Source organism: Neolamprologus brichardi, chromosome 20 (assembly GCF_056152115.1).
Source record: "Neolamprologus brichardi isolate AB-2024 chromosome 20, ASM5615211v1, whole genome shotgun sequence".
Classification (NCBI taxonomy): Eukaryota; Metazoa; Chordata; class Actinopteri; order Cichliformes; family Cichlidae; genus Neolamprologus; species Neolamprologus brichardi.
This window is the reverse complement of record NC_142123.1, coordinates 21,987,459-22,011,923: the sequence shown is the minus strand read 5'-3', so window position 1 is coordinate 22,011,923 and position 24,465 is coordinate 21,987,459. Positions and strand designations below refer to the sequence as shown.

At 40.4% G+C, this 24,465-nt stretch overlaps 1 protein-coding gene across 2 annotated transcripts; it reads left to right on the top strand.

Moving 5' to 3' along the window:
- The first annotated feature begins 7,627 nt into the window (after positions 1 to 7,627).
- Positions 7,628 to 24,206, top strand: LOC102780524 (sodium- and chloride-dependent taurine transporter-like). Of its 2 annotated transcripts, none has more exons than XM_006796377.3 (14): positions 7,628 to 7,727; positions 12,607 to 12,836; positions 12,929 to 13,063; positions 15,109 to 15,343; positions 15,668 to 15,800; positions 16,478 to 16,612; positions 17,354 to 17,457; positions 17,598 to 17,722; positions 19,098 to 19,210; positions 20,258 to 20,395; positions 20,812 to 20,914; positions 21,745 to 21,845; positions 21,978 to 22,148; positions 22,451 to 24,206. In XM_006796377.3, the coding sequence occupies exons 2-14, from the start codon at positions 12,608 to 12,610 to the stop codon at positions 22,604 to 22,606; spliced, it is 1,878 nt and encodes a 625-aa protein (XP_006796440.2). In that variant the 5' UTR covers positions 7,628 to 7,727; position 12,607; the 3' UTR covers positions 22,607 to 24,206. The 2 variants fall into 2 exon arrangements, with proteins under 2 accessions (XP_006796440.2, XP_006796439.2); XM_006796376.3 differs by lacking the exon at positions 7,628 to 7,727 and adding an exon at positions 10,815 to 10,916.
- Positions 24,207 to 24,465: the final 259 nt, after the last annotated feature.

Here is a 24,465-nt window from a genome sequence, read left to right as displayed (position 1 = left end):
ATCGAGACTGCCTGGTACTAGCTAAATCTGACTTTTGACTGGAGGGATATCAAGGTGGGTTAAGTGCTGTGTACCTGCTGACCCAGGTGTAAATAAAAATCTTTGGTTTTTATCAAAATAATTAAACAGCTATTCAGTGAATTGTTCTTTGATGCGGTGAGATTGAAGAACTTTTCTTTCAGAGAAACCAGTAGTGGAAAGTTTTCACTTACTTTTCACTCATTTCATTAAAAAAATTAGCCAGCGGACAAGCCCACAGAGCCCTATACATGGAGAATGAATCCTAATGACTTTGGCAATCCCCTGATTGTTACTGTAGTTTAACCATGGAGGTTACCTTTGAAGTTTTGAAATCGGGCATTACTTTGGTTGAGAAAGTCACCTTTAAGGCCAGTAACAGATGGCTAACTCACGGCTATCTGACTTGGTGCTGATTAGGGTTTCTCAGGGATTACACAACCCTTAGTTTTTTTCAGCTAACTTGAATGTTGTGGTAAGCGCAGCAGCAAAAACATTCTTTGTAGCCTGTTGAGCAATTTATCAGATTCTCCCTTTGCCCTTTGTCACAGTATCATTTGGAGTAGTTTGCAAATGGACTTTACTACCAGTGGATCTCATTCACACCTAGCATGAATCGGGTTTTCTGATTCAGGAGTCTAACGGTGGTGCATAGTATGCACCTTTATGCAGCTCATTAGCCTCACCAGAGGTGTGTGACATTAGGAAGTTTCTCAGTAACATGTTTTGATATGATCAAGCACTTCTAACTGCAATTTTAATAATAATTTCCGTTTCAAATCCACTTCACTGCACTGGAATGCTGGCGCATCAAATGGCTACTCCTCCTTTATGGAGCACACTGACCTGTACCAAAACAGTTATTGTTTTTATTGTTTTTTTCCGTATCCAAGTTATGACTCATATATCTGTCATGTGTCCAGTACAAACCTTTAAAAAAAACCTTGAAGGGAGGATGAGGGGATGAAATCTCTCAGCTCTTTAGTCATGCCACCTTGTGACTCATCGAGACTTCAGTGTGACAACTGGAGCCATCTGGAATGGCAGAAATCATCGAGGCAAAGGGAGAAATGGCTGCACTTTCTGGCCTTTGCACAACATCAGTACAAGGTATTGGCTAGAGGTGGGTGTCAATCAATCAATAACAAGTTGGTGAGAACCAGGCAGAGTATAGTTATGGTTTAAAGCACATCAGCTTAACCATGCACCAAAAATCTCAAGAGACTGCCACATTTTATTTTGGCATTATCTCCCAACTTGGTTTCGCTGTTTCATTATCTAATGCCACTTCAGGTGCTACATGGATGACGTGTACAGAACATGCAGAGTTGTGTCATTCACACCATCTGCCTGCCCGCCTTTCCAACAAGCTCCTCTCGGTGTTCTCCTGCTGCACATGTAGCTAACATGTTTGGATTCATTTATATAGTGGAGCAGATGGAAGAGGTTGCAGGTGGCCGATAAGATGAGCAAATAAGATGTGTGTGTGTAAAGTAGGCCACTCTTTCTTTACTTTATTACTTTATTATTCTCTGTTTTATTACTTTTCAGTGGTAAATATAATATGTATTACTCTGTCATATGTATTTGATATGTAGTTACTTTGCAGAAATATATTTCACTTAAGTTTAACAAAAAACAGCTATAATAAGTCCTTTATTCAACGTTTGCAAAAGTAAAATTGATCTGAACAAATATATAGAATATATTGGCTATTTATACCCACCAGCTACTTTATTAGATACGGCTTTCTAGTTTTGATGTTGGACTGCCTTTTGTTTTCAGAACTGTCTTTTAAGGCTAAGATTCTGCAAGGTGCTGGAAACGTTCCTCAGAGATTCTCGTCCATATTTACATGACAGCACCACACAGTTGGTGCAGATTTGTTGGTTGCACATCCATGATATATACTTTATCACCTGTTCCTCACTGTGATGTTCAAGAAAGCAGATTGGGATGATTTAAGCTTTCTGACATCATGCACTATCCTGTTGAAAGTAGCCACCGGAAAATGTGTACATGATTGTCATGAAGGGATGGACAACAAATAAAATCACAAGCTGCTGAATATCGACAGCAGCTGTCACATCGTTCAGCTGTGGTGGAGAACAATCATAAAGTATTAAATTAAATTAAATATATTTGCCTCAAAATAGATGTAGCGTTTGCACATGTAACATTCAGAAATCATTTTGTATGGTTCTGTCAGTCATTTAAACAAGAAAAAAGAAAGGCACAATGAAATAATAAAAGAATAACAGTAAGGGAGAATACAAGAGAAAAACTGTTTGTTTGTTTTTTGTTCCAGTAAAGGATCTTTTATACCTCTACCTTTACCACGTCTTGTATTTCTGTGATATTTTACATGATTCCATCATCATAACATCAAGTTTAACCATGACGTTAAAGGTATCATCTGTAACCATGTTCTGTGACTGACAGACCTGCACATTTGTGACCTTGTCTCTGAGTATTGACATGTCCTTGCAGGTGTCAGACATAACTCACAGCTGCTGTCACTGCCAATACCCTAATTTGCCATTAGTTGGAGATTACCACCTTAGTGAGAGACAGAGAGGGGGAGAGTGGTAAGCCCATACTTATCCAGTGACTGACCTGAAAGGCTTTGTCTCTTTCATGTCTTTGCTGTAGCTTACATCCCACTTTTATAATTTTCTGGACAAATAAGCATTTAAAAAGATGCAGGTGCTTCTGACGCACACAATATAAAATTTGCACAATTTTCTTCCTTGCACTGTAGTTACAGTCCTTGTTTCGCAACAGAAAAAGCCTGTGCTTACATTTTGTTAGAAAGACTCGGGACTTTCGCCGGCGTAGTGTAGTCCCAGCCAGCCATTATGTAAGAAATGGCATCATCAGGCCTAAACACACTTAACTGAACGACAGGTTCCCGCCTGGAAGATCTCTTTATTGGATTGCCTTGATATGAGAGGGTTTCAGCAGACACTCATTTCCCCCACATTTCCACTGTTGTGTCAAATTCAAACACCAGGCAATAAGAACTCTTATAAACTTTCATAAAGACCGATTGCAGCTTGAGCTTATCAAATAGGAATTCTGTTTATCTCCGTGCTCTGCGTGGAGGCTCTGCTTAGAAGTGTTACAGTCAGATGCTTACACTTAACATAGCCACGGTAATATGGGATTAAGCCTTACACGCTCCCTTTAAGTATTAGCAGTTTGGGGACAGACAGCGAGCAGTGGTCGTATTAGTCAGCTTTGTCGAAGACAGGGAGCTCTCTGAGAACGCTGAGTAAATATATCCGGCAATCTGCTAATCACAGAAACAAATCTAAGCTGCAGTAAAGGTCGTTCTTTGCGGTTGGGTCTGTCCAATGTGCTGTTGGTCAGATATGTGTTCACTTTATGCTCCATTATTTCTACATTTACTTGTTTGTGTACAGTACAACATCATGTTCATCCTGAGGTGAGTCACAAGGTTGCCAGCAGCGAACACAGCCATCTCTGCAGAGTGATACAGTCTCTGCATGTGAGACGGGATTACACTGTCACCATGTGACTGTTTTGCCCTTAGACAGACCTCTAACGAAAGACGGGCTAAATCCGTCGAGGACAACAACCTTTGGCCCTGAACTCTTCAAATGTAAACACACAGGTGGAATATCTGTGAATATACGCTTTGAACCTGACAAACGCTCCAAGTTATGAAGTGTAACCTGCGAAGAGGAGAGGTTCATGCTAGTTCTGCTTTGTTTGGTTAAAACAAAGAGTTTCCACAGATGTATATGAAGCGCAGAAGAATGTACAACATCCTTTTTTCTCTTATAGTTTGCATTTCCTCTTTTTTGCTTCAAATATTTAAAAAAGAACAACCATCAAACCCCAATCTCTTAAATTTAGGTTTCAGGTTTATGTGGCTTTGTTACTTATTCAGCATCAGATTATTATTGATAAACCAGAATTTTCACATCTATTAATTTATTCAGAGTTGAAGTCTCTCATCTGTCTGTGCTGCATACACTGGTGTGAGCCTGGATCCCAACTTTTATTTTTAGTCTTCAAGCATTTTCCTCGTGGCTGCTAAGAGTGACAACAAGCCCAGGGTCATCATTCCACATTATGACTGCTATCAGGAGGAGGAACTGCCTGCAACCAGTCTTTATAGTTTAATTGTTTTTAGGTCTGTTCAGCTCTTGGCTCTGAGACACAAGTATAAAAAGCACACAATGGCTAAATGATTTCTAAGGACCTCCAGGTTTAAGGCAATGCACACTGACAAGTAAAAGCAAATGAGCTATAAACACTAAGTTTTTAAACTAGCATGGTAGCTAAAAGTTGAAAGACATTCAAATCAAATATATAATCATTTATAATAATCCGTATAAATGATCAGCTTTTAGGTTTCAAAACGGAAGACTGAGCAGAAATTTAGCTCCTTTCAGCTCAAAGAGAAACCCTGACATTAAAATACAAACATTAAAAGAATCAATCTCACTGATTCACTAGGGTTGCAAGTTTTTTTTTCTTATAACTTATTTCAACTTTAAAATATATTTTTTTGTCATTCCATGTCTGGGATGTTTACTCTGTAGGCATGCCTCCCATTCTTAAGTTAGATAAAGCTCCCCCCCTCCCCCGTGTGTGTTTGGCTAATTTAGATTCAGGGTTGGTTTTTGTTACAAACAGTGAGCAGCCAAACTTGTGTGTTTTTTACCCCGGTCCCTTTCCGGTTTCCTTGCTATTCTATCCTCAGGCATCAGAAGTCAGTCTGTCCCACTGACAGAGCTTTTGTTCTCTGCAGAGTGAAACCTTCACTGAAACCCAGAGGCACAGGAAGGCTTTAAAGGACGCTTTGCTTTAGGCCACAAGAGAGTCACGAGATGTTGCTTCCAAGGCAAATAATGAAACATGCAAGGAAATGCATGCACAGAGTAAAAATAGGGAACCCAATAATCTGTTTTTTATCTGATTTGATTTGAGAGCATTTTTATTATTATTATTAAATTGCACAATGAATTTCTTGGGTTCATTCCAGGTTAAAAACTAATCATATTTTGGTAAATGAAACCATGAGTCAACTTTCACTTCCTGTTTTTCAAACCCTGTATTTAAACTTCATCTAATCCATGTGCTCTGTTAAAAATGTGTTTTGACACTGATGCCATAGATTCACAGATAACCTTCCTGCATACACACTGTGGTTCTGTTCAGTGGGCACCGTCTCAGAGAGACAGTGCATGTGTCCCTACCGTCAATGCATGACATACAAACACGTGGCCGTGCCATCTGTTTGATGCTCCAGATTAAGACAAAACTACAGTGCAGTGAGCTACATGCCAAAGAATTGACCTAACCTCAGCTGCTTCACTTCAGGGATCAGGCCTGAAATATTTCATCAATCATGTTTCAAAGCCCAGAGAAGTGGAAGTATGCACTGGATAGTGGCTAAATTAGACAAAGGATGGTGAAGATTGAGGCATCAGACAAGGAGAAAAGAGGAAATCTCAGTGAAGATTCATGGATGTAGTGAAGGAGGATGTGCAGAGAGTTAGCATGACAGATAGGGATGCAGCTGTTACGGCCGGGATGGCTGGTGTGTTAGTGGAGCGAACCCAAATGCAGACACGGGAGAGAAAAACTGAAGTTTAACAAAAAGTGAGACGCTTATTTGGCTGAATAGCAAAAACAGAAAAACAAGGCAAGGCAAAACAAAACTAAAACTGGGATAGAACTAAACTAACTATGCAAACAATTATGCAAGACATAACATGAAAACTGAACATGAACCTGAGCAGTAGTGAGAAAAACACTATAACCAGCTATGACTTGACGCTGAACAGAGGAAGACAGTGGACTTAAATACACAGAAGGGTAATGAGGGAAGTGGAAAAACCTGGGGAAACACAGCTGACACAAATGAACCGAACGCCACACACCTAACATGGAAACAAGACTTTCAAAATAAAACAGGAAACATAATGGAACGCAGACATTACAACACAAGCTTGACAATAGAACATGCAGACATGCACACACAGCAGACTGGGGAGACACAGAACACAAGCAGAGATGCATGGGAACAGATAAGGGAGCGAAAGCACAGGCATGACTAAATGCTAAACATAGAGGAGAAGACAGACTTACACAGAAGACAGGAAAAGACTCATAAACATGGAGACATGGATGAAACATAAACTAGAATAAGTCACTCAGCTAAACCCTTACTAAATAAAACAATAACTTAAGATGAATGCAATCTAACATAAGAAAAACAAAAATACAATATTAACTTAAAATGCTGGGTCACAGACCGAGCCCCTGACAGCAGTCGATGGAGATGATTGTGGCGAGCCCTAAAGGGAGCTGCTGAAAGAAGAAGTTATCGGTTACTGGATGGAGGAAAATGGCTGGCTCGATGGATTGGTTTGTAGTTTGTGACCCGTGACATCTGGGACAACTTCAGACAGCCATCCTAGCAGCGATCTTTGAGACTTTGATGCTAGCTGAAAATACTGATAAAGTGTCAGGTGTAGTGTTACTCATCTTAGCTTAGCTTGTTAGCATGCTAACATTTAATTAGAAGTCCAACTGAGGCTGCTGGTAATATTGTAATTCAGACAAATTAACTAAAGTAGGACACGGAACATTTTCTAATTTTTAATGTAGTTCTACAAGATAAAAACGTGACAGAAACATCAAATTACTTAATGTAAACATGTTTTTACAGCAGTGATGTGACAGCATTAAAAGTATATCAGTAAATAATTAACAGCTCACCCAATTTTTAATGACTGAATAACCCACTGAATGGCTTTTAGCAGTTGCAATCACACCCATATAGGCCTACATAGGCCAGACATTCAAAATGGGTAAAAATGGCTTCTTTCCAACAGGTGTGGTTGGTTAAGGGTCCTTCGATTGGTCTCATGGCACAATGCCACGGTTTACTTATATACCTACAAGGAGCACAGTCATTATTAATGCCATTAGGCTACTCCTGTGCTTTTGCTGCTATCACCTGTTCAAAATGTCTTCATCCTGTGAAAAATCAAATCTAATTTTACACCATTTGACTAGAAAATATGAGCCTTATGGTGGTGCTAGACGACAAGATAGTAGGATATTCATCCCCTGGGAACCACTCTAGGTTTTAATGAGAGGTGAACCACCTTATCAAAAAGCTACAGTTTATTATTTGATTGCCATAACATCAACATGACTAGAAATGATAGATAGCTTCCCGCTGTAATTTTCCACTTGTATGTCAGTATTGGGTAATAATTGATCGATACTGCACATAGTCAATCATTTATAAACCACCAATAAAGCCATTAAGTCATACCGAATTTACTTGCGTAATTCTGGTTTATTTTTTATGGTGCTTTTCACTGTCACGTTAAATTAAATTTAGTCCTATAAATGTTCATCGTCTGCACTTTTGCAAATCCCTGATCAATGCCGCATGATGGTTTATAACGTTTGCCGGTCGTTATCGGTCTGTCAGTCAGAAGCTGTCAAGAGAATCAGGTAAAAGGGCGGATGCAAGGAGACTGCCACTTTAAGAGTTGCATGGAGAAGCTAGTGATTTTCCACTCAAACTGATATTAAACGCGCACACGCTCATTGAATCAGCGATCTTGGGGGGGGAGAAAAAAAGTAGATTACATTGTATGACTCGTCGTTAAACACAGGCTACCAAACAAGGAACAACAGGCTGCTTAGTAAAAGTAAGAGGACGGGTAATCCTATATATTCCTAATATATCATTAAGTGCATGAGGTTAATAGACTATGTTTTAGTAGGAGAAAATGTGTGATAGGAGAAACCCTAATTAATCCAGATGTAAGTTGTTGTTTGTTTAATATTTAGTGTTCTGATGCGGAAAGTAAGCTTGCTGATCCTTTTTATTTGCTCATAAAAAGCTGAAAACATTTCCTCTTTTTCTTTCACATGATGCTGTGCGCTTATCCGCTACAGAAAAGCAACACTGTTTCAGCCCTGCCATACAAACGACGTGACTAAATTAGGGCATGTTTTGGTTGTATACTAGAAAAAAAGGGAGGGAAAGGAGCGAAGTTCTGGTCTTTGAACCCTCTTTTGCATGTTCATCGTGTCTGATAAGACAGCGTTTCCAGTTTCTGTTTGGTCGTATTTGCTGAGCTGCTGTGGTGCGTTCAGGGGCGGTGCGTTCACAGTGATATGTGATGAGGAAAGTGTGAAGGTGCACCTTCGCTTTCCTCAGCCACAAATCATTAGCTGAGTGAATGCTGAAGTAGGTGTGATGAACTAAGACGTTTACTAGCTTATATATTAGTGACACATACTTAACCTACTTCTTCTGTCTCCGCCTCAGCCAGTGTATGATTGATCGGCGTGTGTCCTTTAGTAACACCAGTCCGCCCTCTCAGCAGATAAAACCTCAGGGGTCGCTGTACCTCTTTTGGCATCGGTGCTGAAAATAAAGTCCCCGAATTGGCCCTTCGGAGGGCGTGAGGTGCTCACAAGGTTTCTTGAAGGCTGACTTAAAAAAGTGTTTTTGTTTGTGAACTTGTGACATGAGTAGTAGTTTCATATATTACTGTTAAACTCCTTGTAAACCTGAAAATAAATTGTGATTCTTTGCTAAATTAGGAGGCGATGCTGTTTGATTTTCTTTGATGGTTAGTGTTTTCCTGGATTACTGCAATTCTTCATTTCAAATACAACAACACAAAACACAAAAATTTTAATATATTAGCTGACTGCTGATACAACACAGAATCACCTTCAAAATGAAAGGTCTTTAAACTGTACCCCATCCAACTTTGGCAAGGGGACCTTAAGTTACTGTGATTCTCCTTTCTAAACTGCCTTCTGATTAGATACCCATCACAACAGCTTCTGTTTCTTTACTTCTTTTTTTTTTAAAATAAAAGGCTGCTGTGTGGTCAATCTAATGAACGAATGAATGTCCACTTGTGTCACATATGTGATATGTTTTACATTTTTATTCCTTTATTGCTGATGGTGCAGTGGTGTGGTTGTTAGAACTCCCGTTTCAAAAAGGTCTGGCTTTGAAGCTTCTCACCAGTTGGATCCTTTATGTGTAGCATTTGCATTTTGTCCCTGCACCTGCATAGCTTCCCTTCAGTTCCTCCATAGTCCTTCCCACAGTCCAACAGCATGCATATTCGGTTGTTTATTTATGCAAAGAACATTGAATTAAAGCTTAATAACATGTACTATATAAATGAATTTATCAGTTTTCATGTGTTGTTCAGACTGCACACAGACCTGATCATCACAAAGTGAGCATCAGTTTTAAAGTCGACATTTTAGCCAAATTGCAGAAGACGAGATGTGAAAGCCTGTAAGAAAAACAAAAACTCAATTCTTAAAGGGAAAAAAGAAGTAGTAGGTGAAAGAACAAAGTATATTCACAATTTGCATTACTCATCCAGTTTGACATTACTCAACAGGTATCAATCCCTACGTTTTCCTTAACACATCACTATGTTTGGTTTTATGACCCCATCTAACAGACGTTCTTTGTGTTGCAAGCATCTGCTGTACAAATCTTGTTATGTTATAGTTAAGTCCATAATTTGTTAGACAGAGACACCATTTTTAGAGTTTTGCCTCAGAGGATTTTAAGACGAGCAGTCAATATGTGATTGAAATACAGGCTTGGATGTTTAATTTAGGAGTTAAAATGCATTAACATTTTAGGAATTACACCCATTTTTCATTGCTTAGTCCCATTTTCAGAGGCTAAAGCTAATTGGACAGTTGACTGGCAAGCAGTTTAATTTCCAGGTGAGCTTGAAGTATTAACCAGAATGATGGGAAGAGAAAAGTATGGAGACGGAGAGAAAGAGCTCATGATATGAAGTATGCCACATCATCTGTCAAACATGGTGGAGGTAGTGTTACGACATGGGCATGTATGGTTGTTATTAAAACCAGGTCAAAGTGTTTATTGATGATGTAACTGCTGGTGGGAATGGCAGGATGAATTATGAAGAATCCATGGCTAATTATTAGCCAAATTGTGTGACCTAACTTGGCATAACCCAAATAGTATATAGAGCACGACACTGAGGAACATACTGTATGGATAATGAATCCAAGAGGTGCCAAAGATGTATTTAACCAGCAGCTTGTCACCAGCCGGTTCATGTCCCTCATTCAACTGTATAAATCCTCCAGTGGAGTTTAAACGGACTTTTCCATGCCAGCCATTGTGAGCCATTGAAGCAATGAACTGCATCCCAATAGACCATTAACAAGCAGAGGAGACACATTACCTTATTTGGCATTGTTATTAGTTGATACTGTACTTGTTTGCATTTCCCAGATAAAACGCCACGTGTCATGAAAGGACAGAGGACATCTCGACATGGTCCTAAATTAAATTAGTTTTCCCATGAAGATCTCTCTTAAGAGGAAGTGGGGTTGTGGAAGTGAAATTCATTTTTCAGTTCTATTTAAGTGTCTAAAACAAACAAACAAATAAACAACCAACCTCTTAATGCTTCATTCAGTTGGTCACTTTGTAGCAGATCATAAACCAGTGAAGGACTCTCAGTCCATCTCTTCCTCTGAAATGTCCTCTGTGTCGACAACATGAATAAATAGTATGTGTATGCATTGCTTGTGTGACACACACTCATCCCCCACCACTTGGCAGTTTGTATGTTTGTGGGCAGAGACTTGTAAGTGGAAATTTACAGTCTCCCACGTTGGTACCTGAGTTGTCTGTCAGAGGAAAGCTGTGTCCAATCTCTACTTTGGGTTTAATTGTCTTTAGCCAAGGGGCGGGCTCTGCTGTCAGCTTCACTTCTTCTGACCCTGGCGGCATAAAGACATTCAGTACAGAGGAATGGTGACAGCTGAGAGAGAGGAACACTATACATAGTCGCAGCCATGAAGGAAATGTAAGTTTTTTGTATTGTTTTTCTGAGGGGAGATTTGATTTTACCGGGTACAGCTTGTGTGTGTGAAGTCACAGCTTTGTCAGATTAAATACAGTGTGAAAGAACTGCGAATAGGCTTTGTTGTTGTTGTTGTTGTTGTTGTTGTTGTTTTTGTGATGCAAATTGACATGAAGAAAGGCAGTAATTTTACATTCATCACTGAGTATTCTCAACAAGTCCACTATTTTCGTTCCTAAAGGCTTAGGGAATTTCTTGTGAGCTATATCTGGGGCCAGCCCAAAGGACTGTTCGCTTAAATCTATAGCTTCCTAACACGAGGCAGGCAAGTGAAAGCTTACGCTGAGTGGACGAGAGTAAAAGGAGGGGAGTAAAAGGGATAAAGAGAGAGCGAGAGAGAGAAACAGGATGAGAAACAGAACTGATCCAGTTATGTAAGCAAGCCTGAGAATGGCAAGCAATTCAAGTGGACTTGTCATGCATAACAGGAAGAGAGAAAACTCAGAAAAAGATGGCTCACAGTGTGCACCAATTTAGTGAGGAGACATGTGAGAGCTCTCAGAGAATCTTTTCCCCAATGTTGTTGTTGGTTAAAGTCCATTTCCTGAGAGATGAAAGTGTGATTGTAAATTCAATTGCCTCTTTTTTTTTTTTAACTGTCTCTATAAAAAAAGTTCTCTTGACTAGGTGTCAAGAGGAACTGAACTTAGATTAGTTAGTTTCTGCACATGCTTTTCATCACCTGATCTTTGTTAAGAGGAAGTATCTGATTTTGCTTTGCCAACTCATTCTCAGTAGCATCAGATTCAATCTCATATCTTAAAATTAATTATGGCTTTGTCATTATGGCTCCTTTGTTCTTTCTAAAACACCCGCTGGCCGGGAGCTTAAATTATATTCAGCCTTGCCATGCGTTACACAGTTATTCCTACCCTATTAGGGTTGCTTTTTTCTTTTTGGCTCACGCAGCGCAATAGGATACCTCGACCCGTATTAACAAATCCTTTCTTTCGTGGAAAGATGGTTTACAGTGTAAACACTCGAGTTAACTTAGGCTGTTGTAGCTTCTTGAGAGTAGTCAGCACTACGGGAATGTACAAGGATATCGTCCTCTCTAAATTTGGATCCTGTTGAACTGAGTCGCTACTGATGTGGTAGAAAAAAAAACAGAGATCCTTCAGGTTAACTCGGTTCATAAAGTCTTTCATTGCATTGTAAAAAACACTCATCTGAATTACAACAGTGTAATTTAACTGTGGTTCACAGCATGTGTTTAAAACCAAATGATTTCCTTCATCTGTGGGTTATTGCGACAGAGTAAGAAGGACAGTGGGTTTCTTCACTGTGTGATTGCACAAGTGTATTCTGTTGCAATCTGTAGCGCTGATGTTTTGATATCTCTTGGTAAAATTGTAGAATTTGCATTTTGACTCTTCTTGCCTAAAGCTTATTCCATACTGGATCTGCTCTCTTGTCAAAGGCAAATCTGCTCCCCAACCATTTCAATAGTCTGAATGACCTCCAGGCATGAGTTGCTCAGATTAGCAAGATTAGCAGCATTGTCGTGTATATTATGCGCTCGCACAGCAAGCCGAAACACAGTCAGGAGATAGCATTATCTCCCTAATGCGCCTCCCGCTCACCTCTCTCCTTTTGTTTGTATCATTGTGTCTTTTTTTTTCTTTGGCTGCAGCATGGCACAAAAAGAGAAGCTTCAATGTCTGAAGGACTTTCACAAGGACACTCTGAAACCTTCACCAGGGAAGAGCCCAGGTACGAGACCTGAGGATGAGGCAGAAGGCAAAGCTCCTCAGAGGGAGAAGTGGGCCAGTAAGCTCGACTTTGTCCTGTCCGTGGCCGGAGGCTTTGTCGGATTAGGAAACGTCTGGCGCTTCCCTTACCTTTGTTATAAAAATGGTGGCGGTACGTAATAGATGCACAACAGATAGAATTAAAAAAAGATCAAGATTAAGGTCACAAAATATCTGAACTCAATCGTGCTTGAATTCCCTCAGGTGCATTTCTTATCCCTTACTTCATCTTCCTTTTCGGGGGTGGTCTGCCAGTGTTCTTCCTGGAAGTCGCACTGGGCCAGTACACCTCTGAGGGAGGGATCACCTGCTGGGCTAAGCTCTGCCCCATCTTCACTGGTCAGTTCAAACACACAAACACAAACCTCTCACCCACAGAAAGAAGGATAAAACCTCTGCACAAATGTTCCCCGACTTGTTCGTTTAATATTTAACGCTGAGTAAAAGCCTCATTTGTCTGAGCGAGGTTTCTGCCCTCATTTTCCTCCTGTGTCAGTCCAGTATTCATCTTTTGGACAGCGTGTTCTGCCGAGGTGTCCTCTTCTCTCTGCCAGTACAATTAGACCAGTCTTACCCCATTAGTCTGCTTTGTGTTGTGAAGGTTACATCACAAAGAATGCAGAAATGCAGAAGCTAAGAATTAAAATTCCTGAATATTTGGAGGTTTGGAGCTTCGGCTGGAGGATGCCCATGTTTATATATTAGGTTTATTTTCCCCTCTTTTTGAAAAAATAAAACATTAAAAATCCAGTTATAGCTCTACTACACATGCACAATGCTCAGTCCTCATACAGACACGATCACATGTCCCCAGCTTATTCTAACTCTTGAACATAATGCAAGCTTATATTATTCATACAAAAAGCAAAGAAAAAAAAGAACGACACACACACTTACCTAAATTTTTCCTACAAGCAGGAGCACATGTGCCAGCCACCAAACAGCTGGAACTGCTGTGAACTTCAGCTTTGTGTGTGCTTCAGCACAACAACACGATTAGCTTGTTTGTTTAGTATCTAGCGCATAAATGGTTCTTTGCTGGGTGGGAGAGGACAGCAAGTTTTCTCTCATAGATGTCTGTTCTTAATAAGTGTCGCGTCTCTCCCCCAAAATGTGCCTGCTGAAATCGACTGATGAGTTCTTGGTTGCCATAGAAACAGACTGTGAGGGGGGAAAAGTTGCCTAGCAATGATCAGAGTCTCGTGCAAACCTGCTGCATGAGACTCTGATCATTTTGTTGCCATGGAGCTGCAGCGTGCCTGCTTGTTTTGTTTTGGATTATGAGATATAATCAAAACTGTGAGTACTGCAGGACAGCACTGCCTCAGTTGCTCTTTTGTCACCTGATTTCTTTACTTGAGCTCTTGCCGGACCGCTTATATGCATCCCTTTACATTTGAATGACAGCTGTAGACAAGCACTGACGCACCACACCCGTGGCAGCTGCTTTGACACTCTTACTCATGTTCACACGTGGGACATCACGCAAGAGGAAACTGCATGGCTCCCGGATCTCCAGCAGCTGTCAACGGTCCCTGTTATCCAAAGAATGCTGAAGCTGATGTCTGCCCACCTGCTGTTTTAGAGAAAGTCCCCAGTTCGCTGCGGAATTGACCAATCACAGCTCTCTGTGCTGTTCAGCATACCTTAATTTGTTTTTATCACACAGTGATGCGACTTTACTCATGTGGACCGCGTGCATCGTCTATCAGTTTGCATTTGGAATGTAGGAAGGGGGAGGTGGGAGTGAAAGAGATGATAAGTTTAAAAATACTCCAAAGCGATGGAAGAGTACCGGGGTGTTTGTGTCCAGGTTCCCAGCAAAGTCATCTAAAAATAACTTAAAAACACTAAGGACATTATAACAGTAGATAGTCCTCTGTGTTCGAGTTCAAATAAAGTCTTCTTGTTCACCTTTGACCACACTCCGTGCCGCTGCTGTAACTTCACAATATTTTCACGTTCTTTTAAAGTGGCTATTATCGATATTTTGAAATAAACAGAGGCTCACATGACTAATTTCTCATCAGCTTGTTTTGATGAACACACATGGAATTTTAACCCATCTCTGCAGCAAATTATGTGTGCCGTTTTGTATACTTTGCATTGTTTTAATTTCCTGTTTTGGTTCACTCTGACTGAGCTCTCACAATAGGCAGTAATAAAAACAAAAAAACGATAGGGTAGGTGAACAGCTGAACAAAAAAGGAGAACTGAATCACGTGTTTTGTCAATGTTGTGTTCACAGCAATTTTTCTGCCCACAAGTGGTCACAAATCTGTTACTGCAGCTTTAAATGAAGCCGACACAAAGCCTGATTCGAATGTTAAAAGAAAGTTTTACCTTAAAATTCAAATCTGCCCGCCCTCTTATTGTGTCTCCAGGTATTGGCTATGCCTCTATCGTGATCGTGTCTCTACTAAACATCTACTACATTGTGATCTTGGCCTGGGGACTCTACTACCTGTTTCAGTGCTTTCAGCCCGAGCTCCCCTGGGCAAAATGCAAGCAGCCTTGGAACACAGAGCACTGTGTAGAGGACACAGTGCGCAAGAACAAGACCCTTTGGCTGGCAGCCAATGCTACCAACTTTACCTCCCCCGTCACCGAGTTCTGGGAGTGAGTGGCACACACACACACACATATCCACTCTTCAGTATACCAAAGTAACAGTGCTTCTTTATCTTGCTTGTGTAAATGTGTTTGAACAGCAACATTTTTGCAAGGGGAGTGTTTACTTTTAGAAAGCACTAGTTCTCCACTAGTTTAATATAAACTTGGTTTGCGCTGCACCATGCTAGTTCATCCTCAAAGTTAGACCTTAACTGTGGAATTAAATTGAAGAAAAGTTTTTTTTTCATGCACATTTGCTTTGTAATATGTTTGGATCTAATGGCAATTTGTGAATTGTTAGTTAGGCACTTACATTCGTTTTCTCTGCAGACGCAACGTCCTAAGCATCTCCACTGGAATTGAAGACATAGGGCCCCTGAAGTGGGACTTAGCACTGTGTCTCCTGGCAGTGTGGGTCGTCTGCTTTTTCTGCATCTGGAAGGGAGTCAAGTCCACAGGGAAAGTGAGTGTGACTCATCAACACACCCTGTACTTTTTGGGTTGCTTGGATGCAGTTTTTTGGTTTTTCCCTAACAAGTCAGTGACAAAACACTGCTGCTCAGAGAAAGCCCACATGCTTGGAAACAAGGTTAATAAAGATGATTAAGAGACACAGGCCTCCACGTTGTCCTGGAAGTCAGTCCTTGGCTAGACACACTGTCTGCTGTAAACACTTGACTGGCGCTCCTTAGTCCTGTCTTTGTTTCTGTTAGCAGACCCGAAAATGGGTTAGAGGCAAAAGGCTTTGAAAGTCTTTGAAAACGAATAACTCTATTAGGAACTGGAGGTGTGCGTATTTCCCTATTTTTGTGACAAATTTGTCTTAAAATGATTTAACCTTTAATCAGCTAACAATTCAGGATTTATTGTATGCAGATTGCACGAATGCCACGTTATACTGTGTCATGCATGACTTTTCTTATAGAAGAAGTGTATCTAGGCCCTCCACTCAGCTATTTGTAGGGGGAAATTGTTATCACCCAATAAGAACAATGTTTCCTTTGAGCTGGACAAATATGAGTGGAAATGAAACTTAAAAAATGAAGAAGCGTTTATCCCACTATATCTCAACAGTGATGAGTCATACCCATGTAAATGTTGTTCATTGTTTTTAGCTAATAAATCCTTTGTCCGGTCTAGGTGGTGTATATAACAGCAACTTTCCCATTTGTCATGCTGATTGTACTGCTGGTGCGTGGCGTGACGCTTCCTGGAGCCAGAGAAGGGATCAAATTTTACCTTTACCCTAACGTAACCCGCCTACAAGATCCAGAGGTAAGAATGAAAACCTTTTTTATTTGATCTGTTAAAGCTTCCTACAATAGTCTCTGGGCCATATAAAATTATATAAAGGAAGCCGTTCACCTGTTGTTGTTTTTGATGAGCACTAAATGAGCTTTCTGAACTAAATATGAAGCTATACAAAGCAGACAGTTTGATTAGTTTAGCATGAAGATCCCAAACAGCACCTGCATAGCTCACAAATCAAGAGAATATAACTTTAGTCCATTAAACCAAAAGATTAAACAAAGCAGCAACGAAGCAATTTAATTTAACAGTTGCAATAGCAAGTGAATATGCTTACATTACAGGCATGACTCTGACCATATATTTTTAAAAAGACGAAGTGATCTCTGGATTTGCTGGTGGATTTTATTACCTTTGGAAAGAGTCAGAGGCCGTCTGTTTCCTTTTGTTTCCAGACTTTTTGCTAAACTAAGATATTCCACTGCTGCTGTTTATGGCTTTACTGCACCGTCACATCATGCACATGCTCCTTCTCCAAGTCAAACAACATGGTCACGATTTTTAGCTTTCGAGCAATTTTCAGTTCATTGTTTGAATTTTACTGGTCACAGCTTTCTGTGTGTTGGATATAATAGAACAAGATGATAGGATGATGATGATGGAGTACTTAACCTTATTTTTACTGCCCCTAAGCATGTACCAGTGATTGTAGATTTAAGGCAATCTTTTGAAATCTTGAAAAATCAGCAATCACGTCCTACTCCTCAGGTGTGGATTGATGCAGGAACCCAGATTTTCTTCTCCTATGCCATTTGCCTGGGTGCCATGACGTCACTGGGGAGCTACAACAAGTACAAATACAACTGCTACAGGTGAGCTGTGTTTCCACTAGGGCGAGTGGGAGTCTAGTAGTGACAGCAACTCGTGTCAGAGACGGTTGCGTGAAAAGAAAATGGGAACTTCGGTTCCACCTGTGTTCATTAACAACCTCCATGACATATGTGTGACATAGGGACTGTTTGCTGCTGGGAGGCCTCAACAGCGGTACCAGTTTTGTGTCTGGCTTCGCAATATTTTCCGTCCTGGGCTTCATGGCACAAGAACAAGGGGTGGACATTGCCGATGTGGCAGAGTCAGGTACGAGGGTCCAAGGTGATGGCAGCAGTGATGGTGGGTGCTGCTGCCCGGAAAAAAAAGAAAAGAAAAGAAAAAAGACAATTGGAAAAATCGAAAATTGAATTCAATTTAAAAGAAGTAGCTTATGTAAGTCTCGAAATCTAGCAACGTAGAGGTATCGGCAACTGCGCACTCCTTGAACAAAAGCCTCAGAGAAACAGGTTTATTTCTACAAAGTGTGATCCACGTTTTCTGAGGACAGATTTCATGGCATTGGTGAGATGCTGTGTGTTTTAGCTACACAATGAACTGCGGCGTTAAAGAGCTCCTGCACTGTGCCGTCATCATTACTACAGCTGTTCAGTGGCACCAGTCTGTCCCACAGTGATCCTCCTCATGCCATTCAGTAGCTTTATCTTTTGGACCATTGCTAAGAAGACTGGCCATTTACTGTATGTATGTAACTGTATGTTGTAAGCCCAGTTCTGCTAACAAGCTGTGGATCTCCTGAGATGGACGCCACTGGTTCTGGATCTGTCTTCCTCTATTTCTTATGTTGACTTTGAAGGGGAGGTGTCTTCTTTAAGCATGCTTTCTCTGCTCAGTTTAAGTTAGAAGTTTTGCTATCTGGAATATAATAAAGTAATCAAATGAACACTAATTCTATGCTGCTTCCATCATATATGGAAACCAAAATATATCTATATCTATATATCTATATATATATATGTATATGTTTTTTCAAATATTTTGACCTACATTTTTCTCAGCTGTTCAATTGATGGAGTCTGTGTCTGATGCTCTTATAATATCTCACTGAACTGGTTCATTGCTTTGCTAAAATCCATGTCTGCTTTGTTTAAATTAAGTTTATTATCACTGCACACCTTGATGCAGTGATAATAAACCAGCATGTCACAGATATTGAGTGCTTATCGAAATGCATCCTGATAAACTCATGTTCAGAATGAATGAGCTGTAAATATTCTGTCAGGCAGCTGTGATTTGTACAGTAAGAAAGGCAATATACACTGAGTAACATTTGGCAGTTATGTAATATGTTACGTATAAAGTATGTATACTTACATTGTATACATCAGTATGTATTTTTGTTGATTTTTGTTGCTTGTGCTACAGAGGATAAATTAGATTAAAAACCAATCTAAAGATGGTTTTAATATATGGCCAGCAAAAAAAAAGGAACCATTTCACACAGTTAGAGCTATTCCATGTCTTGTTGGCCATAACGCAGTATTTTCTTTGCTCGGCCCCTCTGATTCGGCATTTACTTTATTTTACCATTCCCTCACACTGTATTGGCCAAGCCAAAATTAGATAGAAATGTTAATTCTGTCCTCTCTCCCTTCTCCCCATCCCCTCTCTGTTCCCCTTCCAGGTCCCGGCTTGGCCTTCATTGCCTACCCTAAAGCTGTATCCATGATGCCACTGCCAACCCTGTGGGCCATTCTCTTCTTCATCATGCTGCTGCTTCTGGGCCTTGACAGCCAGGTCAGTGTTTTTGCTGTAGTGTAAAGCTATCCTCAGAACAGTTGTTTGGTCTTGTGCCCGTTAATTTGAGATGGACACCTCCAAGAGTCTGTGGGTTTATTGACCGAATACGTAAAACACATTTAGTGTCTCTCCTTTCTGTTTCTAACCTCTCTAAGTTATCAGATGACTGACAGACAAGAAACCGGTTTACACAAAGGCATTTTACTACCACATTTGATTCCTTAAGGATCACAGTTCCTTTGTGGAAGTTGGTGGATGTCCAAACATTTAGTTTATAAAAGTAAGGATAATAGTTTGTACGCAAGCAGCCTGGCTTTCATACGAGGCAGAGCTCTGATTAAGACAAGATAATCTAAGTAGACAAAACACAAGTGTACTCCCAAGGGATTCTCCAGCTATATCACATTTCCTGCCTTCAAGTGTAATTCTACTCTTGTGCTAACTGAGTCCTGCACATGGCAAGCTCCTCATCTCAGTCAGCTGCAAGATCAGGCCAGCACTCTATATTTGAGTACATGTAAAAGCTCATGCAAGTGCTGCTATTTCCATGAGAGAACTAATGCCAGTGTGTGTGGGTGCATTTATTTGGCCATAAATTATATGCACATTTGTACTCCTGAATGCTATATATTGTTAACCTCGCTCACACATACATGCCACAGTTGTGTAAGGGATTTTTTCTTTGTTATTGTGCAACAAAGGAGCGTGTTCTCTGTGAGGAAATTCATAGTTTTCTTGAAACATATTGTTGCTTATGAGGCAATGAGGAGACACAGGGGAGCGAGAGTGTTACACAGACAAGCAGACAGAGACAGTGATTCACTGTTTTGTTGCTCTTGTGTCTTGGTAGCAACAAACCAGTGTTGCAGAGAGGAGCCTTGTTTAAATTCTCATTACTGCCCAACAAAGACGGCCCTCATTCTCTAATCACTCGTTTGTGGAGGCAAAACAAGAGCTGCGCACACGCAGAAAGATATGCACATTTTTAAATGTTTTTTTCTTTTTTAAATTCTCTGAGAACTTTTTTTGCTTTTGTCCCCACAGTTTGTTGAAGTGGAAGGTCAGATCACCTCTATTGTGGATCTGTATCCAGCCGTCCTGAGGAAAGGTTATCGGCGAGAGATCTTCATAGCTGTGATGTGTTTCATGAGCTATCTCCTGGGACTCGCCATGGTGACAAAAGTAAGTCCATCAGCAGTCACTAGCGCACATACTTCTGATGGCTGTCCCGTTAAGATAAGGAAAAGGAACAGATGAACAACAGCGATAACCCCGCACATTTTCTACATGCCTCTCTGCTGCTGTATTGTCATAGCCAAATATGGCTTCCTAGCACACTACCACACACACATCCGGCATGTCAGAATGGAACAATTTGGAATGCTGTTTTCCATTCAGCATTTAACCGTGCTTCAATGACGTCTCAGCACCTGTTGAACTCTACGGGTAGGGTGCCAGGATTCTTGTGTCCTGCTTTCAGCACCCTCGCCCACCCTGATTTAATACCCCCTTCTATCTCTGTGGGGTCCGTTTTTTCACCACACGCACACATGCACACACAGATAATTAATGCAGCTTTCCGTCTCCTCTTTTTCCAGGGTGGCATGTATGTGTTCCAGCTCTTTGACTACTATGCAGCCAGTGGTGTGTGCCTTTTGTGGGTTGCGTTCTTTGAATGCATTGCTGTAGCCTGGGTTTATGGTAAGTGGAAGTGACTCTAGATGTGATAGGTTTCTGTTGTGTCCATCAAAAAGTTTCGTAAAAGAGGTCTTAATGATCTCTGGGGTGTAAAACAAAGGTGGCCTTGTGAGGTTTTCAGACGTCAGGAGTAAATAACTTTAACTGTGGGCTTGCTTTGACGTTGAGGGGAGGTGAGGATGGAGTTAGTGCCCTGCTAGATTGTCATTGGCCACTGAGAGTTGCCTCCCACCAGATTGTACCCTACCAATATTAACAAAGCGACATTTAGCCAGAAGAGAAAAACCTTAAATGGAATGGAAGTAAAGCTGCACCTTCCCTGCTAATGCCCATGCGCTTTAATGGCACCCCTTTTATTGGTGGAGGCTCTGTGGTCCAGAAAAGTAGTTCCCGGACAACATTTAATTTGTGAAGCTGGGGGCTTTTGTGCTGAACTGATGCTGTTATAGTAGTTATTTGTCTATTCATCAGCAAAAAAGAGGAAAAGAGTAAAAACAGAATAAACAGAATTAATATTCACATCAACAGCTAATGTCTTGCACAAACCAGTGGACTAGAGCACAGTTGCACTAAACACACAGCAATCTATAGCCAGCCAGTAAAGACCATTAATGGTCTATTAACATGTAAAAGACAGAGCTAAGATTATTGATACTATATAGCCATGACCCAGTGAAACTCCAATGCAGTCCAAGGTCATTCTATCATTGGAAACAACAACACGTGTAGATTATAGAGTCGCTGGTATCTAATGTGCACTATTCACTATTTTGGCAAACTTTGCAGAAACAAATAGACTCGGCTTATTGTTTATTCTGTTTTGTGTTGAACAGGAGTCGATAACTTCTATGATGCAGTTGAGGATATGATTGGCTACAGACCAAACCCGTGGATGAAATGGAGCTGGTCCATAATCACTCCTGTCCTCTGCATGGTGAGAGATCAGTGGCACTTCACTGTGTTGGAGGAACTGGCGTGACAAATGTTGATTGCTGAAGGTCACATGTAAGAGGCGCAGCTTGTGCTAAATGCAGTGTGCGTGCGTGTGTGTGTTTGCTCCCTGTAGGGCTGTTTTGTCTTCTCACTGGTGAAGTACAAGCCATTGACCTATAACAAGGTGTATGAGTACCCAGACTGGGCCATCGGTCTGGGCTGGATTTTGGCTCTGTCCTCCATGATCTGCATCCCAATGGTGATGGTCATCAAGATCTTGCAGTCTGAGGGACCTCTGATTGAGGTGAGCTTTTAACGGGAGCTTTCCTGCAGAGATTTAAATGGGGAAAATCAATCCAAAGTCAAGAAGAAACAGACTTCCCGGCTCTTTGCAAAAGCAGAAAAGTCCAGTCAGCAATTTGCATGTATTTTTGGTTCATTTGTTTCAGCATTTTACTTAAAAAGAAAGTACACAATAATTAATAATCACATAAACTGCCCTTAATCAGCTCCCCTTGTTTATTTTCTTGATAACTGTCATTTCAAGCCCTAAACCACCCCAGTTTCTGACGATCATTATTTTAATGTCTCATCTTCTTCCCTCAGAGGATCAAAGCAGTGGCAGCCCCAGCGAAGTCAGGCGTGAGCTCCCGCCCGAAAGAATACAACTTGAAGGGCAGTGAGCTGACACAGCCCCTGGACCCAAATGGGAACAATGGCTTAATCAAGCCCACCCACACCATTGTAGAAACAATGATGTGAGCGCTCTCTGTGAGAGGAATACGATTGATGTGCTTTCTGTGGTATAAAGTTTGCTAACTTTAGTAGGTTTACGTTGTCCGGTATATTCACGTTAGAGATAGTCTGGTTTGATTTCTATGAAGAGGGTTTTATTATTGTATTTTATTTTTCTTGTGATTTTTTTTTCTCATTTTTTACAATATTGATATTGTTGTTGTTACAGTTGTTGTTGCTGTAGTTGGCACTGATCTCAGTTTGGGCAGTATTTCGAGATAAAACATTTTAAATGTTTACTACCTTTCTGTTGATTCCGGAAAGATGAGGAATTTGCTTTTTTTTTTTGCCAGTGCTATAGAAGAAAAGAGTAAATTCTCACTTTTCATGTTGTTAAATAAACTAAATGAGTAATTAACTGCAAAAAAAAAGGTGGAAGGTGTCACGTGATTGTGACGGTCTTGTTGTACTGACTTCTAATTTTTATGTCATTTTATGCCACAATGAAATGAATGTACCTCCGCTTGCGGCGGAAGCCAGTCACCTACATCTCTCAGAAAACATATCCATGACATTTTAAGCAGCAATATGCAGTGTATAGAGTAAATCTTGCTTGACAACTTTTAAGTTACAAGTTGGTCTTGGCCAAATACTGTGAGAAATGCCTTTTTAAGACGATCCATCCTGAAAGCAGTTGAGATAAAATAAGAGAAAACGACAGGTAGGAAATTAAAAAAAAGAGGGGGAAACAAGGGAAGTGGCATTTTTAGAGTATTTGTACACTGCCTGTGTGACTACTATAGTCAGTACCAGTGCATTTATTGAAACCTCTCTTTGCACTTTATATGTTGTTTCACCTTTATTGTAGTGTGTTTTTATTGTTGCAGAGTATCGCAGCTACATTTGCAACATATTTCAGGAGAAATATTTTTAGCTTCTAACTTTTTGAAATTGTAAACTTTGATATGAGGTATCTAGTTGTCTCTTGAGGCGATGACAGAATAGAAAGTAGAAACTTGCCATCAGATATTCAGATTTGTCATTGTTAGTGGGATCTGTGAGAACATCACTCAGAAGCGTTAGTTTTTACTAAACCGCCTGACAGCTCTCTCCGTTATGCTTTCAGTAGCAGGTGCGCTCTGCAGAACGACCACTGGAGTCTGGCTTTTAATTCAATTGTATTTGAGAGACTATTTGTAGAATTTTAATTGTTTGTAAATCACATATGCCTTTTTGTATCAATTTTATACTGCACATCATCTGAACACCATCACTGATTCATTATTTTAATCAAAGCTCACCAGTGTGTTTCGCTACATGTCAGTTATCGTGAGCCCGGATTTGCACATTCAGGGTGCAATATTCAGTGAAGCGGTGGCGTAGTCTAATCATACGTAATGCATAACAAAGAAACAACTTGCAATAGTTCAGTACAACTTCTTGAGGATTGTTTTCCTGAAGCATGTGTAGGAGCCACCACACCACCGTACCCTGCTGCTTTCTCCTTTTAAAAAATTGCAATGTGGAAATTTAAATGTACCAAAGTATTTTTGTCTCACAGTTTTTCCCTTTGAGATGCACATTGCATCATTTCTATATAGATTAAATAAACATATTTTTCTTTGGATTTGTGTGTATTTGATATTTTTGAAGCTATGAGAGTTTCTTTGTGTTTATGCCTACTTACTTCTGTCATTAGATCTCACAGTTTATGCTTTAGTGTTCGCCCAACCATTCAGTTTCTTCCACTTATCCAATCCAGGAGTGACACTGAGCTAGGTATCATTTGTAGCTCTTAACTTTCAGAACGGGGACAATTTGGGTGGTTGCACCAATGTTTTTGACCTGTGTGCAGAAAATAAGCTCATGGGACTGCCTCCCACTTT